Raw genomic sequence first — 5,233 nt, forward strand, 5'->3', positions numbered from 1 at the left:
GTAGCTATTTTCTAAATTAGCATGATTTTTATAGTTGTTAATTTACTCATATTTTTTTTATTGATATCCATATATATATATATATTTGAGTAAATCGATATCAATATACTTATACTTTGAAAATAATTTTTCTATTAAATATAAATTTTTATATAATAGTTATCCAAATAAAAAAATTTGTAAAAATTATACTTTAATATAAGAGTTTATATATTTTTTGACAATGTGTTTTGTCTTATTATCTGTTTGAATCTTATGTTTTGATAAATTTATTTTTGGACCCTGTATTTTATAAAATGATTCAAATAAATCCCTAAACTCAATTTTGATAAAGAAAAAAAATAAATATAACAAGACAAAATGATTTTATTTTTGTTTTAAATTATTAGTTTGATAAATTATTAATAATTTTAGCTTAGAAAACTTTGACCAAAATCAAATTTAAAATTATATTTAAAATATTTTATGAAACACACTATTCAAAAAAAAATTTATCAAATTCAAAACACATCATCTTAACAAGCAATTAGACAGTGGTCCAAAAAGTTATTAACCTTAACATAATAGTTTTGGAAAAAGAAAAATTGTAAGGGCATGATTGGTATAGTATTAAAAGTTGTTGTTTCCAAAAACAACTTCAATTTTAATGAAGGATTTTGAAAACGAAAATTTTATTGTTTTCAGTATAATCTTACTATTTTAAAAAATATATTTTTTTCTTGCTAATTTTCTTTTATTTTTCTTATAGTCTTGATTTTTTTTCTTTTGTCATTTTTACAAGTCAATCTACTTTTAAAAATTTTTATCTATATAAATTTAGTAAAATAATTAATTATAAAATCATATAACAGAATATAATTTAATTCTAATTTACAATATATTTGCTAAAAAAAATCATTGATCAAATAAAAATTACAACAAATAAATAAAAAAATATTTTCACTTCAATTATTATTATACCAAAAATAAAAAATATATATATTACATATTCAATTTTTAGATTTTCTACCAAAAAAATTATTCAATTTTATAAAACTCAAAAATAGTTAACGGACAATACATTCAATCACATTTTGATAAACATGTTTTCAGACACTAAATCTAGATTCTTTTTTCAGAATCATACTTTTTTAAAATACAATTTTTAAATCACTAATCAATCATGCCCTAAAAAAATATAACTTAAATATAAAAAAAAATCAAAGTTAATGACAATGCAATATTGTTATGAATTTAATTAATGCACTATTATTAAATTTTAATTTATCAATATAATTAAATTTTACTTTCAGCTAAACCAATTACGTATTCAGTTTCTGTTATATTTTCAAATTTAATCTCAATCACAGATTCAGTTTTTTAAAACTAAAAAACAGTTTACTGACATTGAACTAATCCCATTTTCAGAAACATGTTTTCAGTCACTAAATTCATTTTAAAATCCCACTTTTTAAAAATACAATTTTCTAATCAATCAGACCCTAATTTTCGTTCATGTGAATTATATCTGATTGGATAAATCCTGGTTACCTTACATCAACTGTCCCCCTACTTTCTAGAAGCTCCCGTCCCGACCAGGCAACATAAACGTACAGTTGCATGACTGTAGATACCCCACGGCACGACTGCCTATACCGGTGACTCAAAATCATACACATATATATGACAATCGAAGCAAAAGTCAACATCGTCTTTCTCTTTCACCACCGTGAACTTCCATGAAGGTTCCTCACCCTTAGCTAAATTACTCAAGGAATTTTCTTCTGCCTTTTCATTTTAATTATATACAGTTATTTCTTTCTATCTATCTATATATATATATATATATAAAGAATATAAGAGAAGGTTTAACACCACCGCCACCACTTCTCACTGCTTACATCCTTTTTCATTCTGAACCTCTCAACCAGAGCCTTCTCTTTCTCTGTTTTTTCTGCAAACACGATGCTTTGTTAAGGTCTTCAACTCCAAGTCCCCTTCTTTCATTTGCCGTCTCGTTATTTCTTTTTGTCTCTGTTATCGTGTTTGTTCTAATCTGATAGATTCTTTGATTCGGTTTATCTGTTTTTGGTCTCGAGGGTAGTTTAGAATTTTCCTAGGTGTCTGTTTGAAGCAGTAATCTTGTTTTATCTATTTTAACATAGAGCTTTATCTGGTTTGGGTTATTGGGGTTTGACTTACTTTTTCAAGATTGGATGATTATGGATCCAAGCTTCTCTGAATACTCAGATTTCACAAACGGGTTCAAAATCGAAAACCAGACCAGTATACCCAATTCAAATGAGTACTCAGTTCTTTCAGACGAATATCTATTAAACCAACACTCTCCATATTTTGACCTCGTCAATGATTACCCAAACCTTTTTATTCCTGATCCTGACCCCGGTAATTTCACGCCCTCCATGAATTTGTCTTCTTTGGAAGAACCATCTTTTCCCTCTTCCACACTAAGCCCAGATGGAAACTCACCTACTCCTTCAAGCGTGAGCCCTGGGGGTGACTCTTCCAATGATGAAAAAGAGTTCTCAATATACGTTCTCAAGTTCATCAACCAGATCCTTATGGAAGAAAACATGGAGGAGAAACCCAATAAGTTTGATGATCCATTGGAACTTCAAGTCACTGAGAAATCATTCTATGATGCTCTTGGTGAGAGTTACCCTTATTCAGCCAACCAGTCTCCTGTAGATCAAAAAGTTGAGACCCCAGATAGCAATTTTTCAGTAAGCTCTAGCGATTATGGCGGTAGTAGTACTTGTACTAGTACTAGTAACAGTACCAGTCATGATGCTAGCAGCCCTCAATTGCTTAGTGATGTAGGAGACCATAAAGCCTCTTCATTGCAGCCGTTTCTTCCCGGTGACAACAATTTCCAGTTTGATTTGGTTTCGGCTCAGAATTTATTTAGGGACATTGATTCAATCTCCCAGTTTCAGAGAGGTGTTGAGGAAGCAAGTAAGTTCCTCCCTAAAGGCAATCAGTTTATCATTGATCTAGAAAGCAATGGATTCTCGCCCCAGTTGAGAACAGAAGCTGTAGTTGTTAAAACTGAGAGGGAAAGCTCGCCTAACGGGTCGCGGGGGAGGAAGAATCATGAAAGGGAAGATGATGACTCAGAAGAAGAGAGAAGCAATAAGCAGTCTGCGCATTATATAGATGAGAGTGACTTATCAGAGATGTTTGATAAAGTGTTGCTTCAAGTTGATCATAGTTGCGGGCAATGCGGTGAGACTGAACCTGGGCAGAGTGAAGCAAGCAAGGCCTTGCAGTTGGCGGAGTCAAATGCCAATGGCGGAAAGGGTCGCGGCAAGAGGCAAAACAAGAAGAAGGAAACTGTGGATTTGAGAACCCTTTTGATTCTATGCGCACAAGCTGTGTCCAGTGATGATAGAGGGACTGCATATGAGCTTTTAAAGCAGATTAGGCAGCATTCTTCTCATAATGGGGATGGATCCCAGAGGTTGGCCCATTTCTTTGCCAATGGTCTTGATGCTCGTTTGGCTGGAATTGGAACCGGAGCCTTGTTCTATAGTAACTTACTTGCCAATGTGAAAGCTTCTGACCTTTTGAAAGCATACCACCTTAATCTTTCGTCCAGTCCTTTCAAGAAGATGGCTATGTTCTTTGCAAACAAGAATATCTTGCACGTAGCTGAGAAAGCAACAAACCTTCACATCGTTGATTTTGGTATCCTGTATGGTTTTCAGTGGCCAATCTTCATCCAGTATCTCTCAAAAAGATCCGGTGGACCTCCTAATCTGCGCATTACAGGTATAGAGTTCCCTCAAAATGGTTTTCGCCCAAAAGCCAGAATTGAAGAGACAGGGCGGCGCTTAGCAAAGTACTGCGAAAGGTTTGGTGTGCCTTTCAGGTACAATGCCATAGCAGTAAAAAATTGGGAGAGCATCCGTGTTGAGGACATGAAGATTGAAAGCAACGAAGTTGTTGCTGTGAATTGTTTGATACGGTTCAACAACATACTCGAAGAAACTGTTGAAAGCTGCCCAAGAAATGCTGTTCTGAGCCTAATCAGGAAGATGAATCCAGCCATTTTTATTAATAACATTGTCAACGGATCCTACAACGCACCATTTTTTGTCACTCGTTTCCGCGAAGTGCTCTTCCACTTCTCTGCCTTGTTTGACATGTTGGACACCAACATAGCCCGCGAAAACGAAGAGAGGATGATGTATGAAAGAGAATTCTATGGCCGGGAGATTGTGAATGTGATAGCATGTGAAGGAGAAGAGAGAGTGGAGAGGCCTGAGACGTACAAGCAGTGGCAAGTCCGGACCTTGAGAGCCGGTTTTCGGTCACTTCCTCTCAACCAAGAGATCATGAGCAAATTTAAAGAGAAGTTGAGAACATGGTACCACAAGGATTTTGTAATTGATGAAGACAGCAACTGGATGCTTCAGGGATGGAAAGGAAGGATTGTTTATGCTTCCTCATGTTGGGTTCCGGCATAGGAGCCTCATTCAATTTAATTTTTACTTGCTCAAACACTACTCATTAGTAGAGTATGTATGTATGACTACAAGAGATGTAATAGATTAGTTATAAGAGGGTATCAATTAAGTTTTGATGTACTCATTTCTTCTGTTTTGAAACTGCAAGTGTAGCAGCTGTAATATAAGCTTGATCCTCTTCACAAAGCTTCGCCTAAACCATTATGAGGATAAGGTTTAATGAGTTTATGAGTACTAACAAGCGCATTCCCTTTAAATGTCTGGCTTGAGAAATTAAAGCTAGTCCAAGTTTTACAGATTGTGGAATGTATATACATACTCTCATGAATGATATTTTGTAAAAGGATTCTCTTTGTTGATTTGCTTTTACTTTTAGTTGCAACCACGAGGGGGCTTTTCCCTTTTCCTCTTTGTACATTGTTCATACCTATATTTGTATCAGTAGACCTGAAGTCAATATACTATTTGTACTCAATGTTTAAAAAAAGCGTTTTTGAGGCGAAGCAAAATTTGACTCTGTGCCTCGCTGAATCTATTTAGGGCCCAATTTGTGTTTTGTTATTTCTCTCCTTCACAGTAATGGGTTATTACTTAAATAACAAAAAAAAAGCTCAAAAAATACACATATCTGATTAAAAATAAAAAGCCCCTAAAATAAATAATTTTAGAAAACCTAACCACTCTTTCTGTTTCTGTACACTTAGCTGAAGTTGTCGTCACTCATTACTTTTCAATCATAAAAACAAAACAAAATGAAGTAAATA

At 33.8% G+C, this 5,233-nt stretch overlaps 1 protein-coding gene across 1 annotated transcript; it reads left to right on the forward strand.

The window, feature by feature from the left end:
* The first annotated feature begins 1,726 nt into the window (after positions 1-1,726).
* On the forward strand, positions 1,727-4,822 carry LOC133791102 (scarecrow-like protein 34). Its single transcript, XM_062228998.1, has one exon. It carries the CDS (start codon positions 2,196-2,198, stop codon positions 4,467-4,469), a length of 2,274 nt encoding a protein of 757 aa, XP_062084982.1. The 5' UTR covers positions 1,727-2,195; the 3' UTR covers positions 4,470-4,822.
* Positions 4,823-5,233: the final 411 nt, after the last annotated feature.

The sequence above is a fragment of the Humulus lupulus genome, chromosome 7 (genome assembly GCF_963169125.1).
Source record: "Humulus lupulus chromosome 7, drHumLupu1.1, whole genome shotgun sequence".
Classification (NCBI taxonomy): Eukaryota; Viridiplantae; Streptophyta; class Magnoliopsida; order Rosales; family Cannabaceae; genus Humulus; species Humulus lupulus.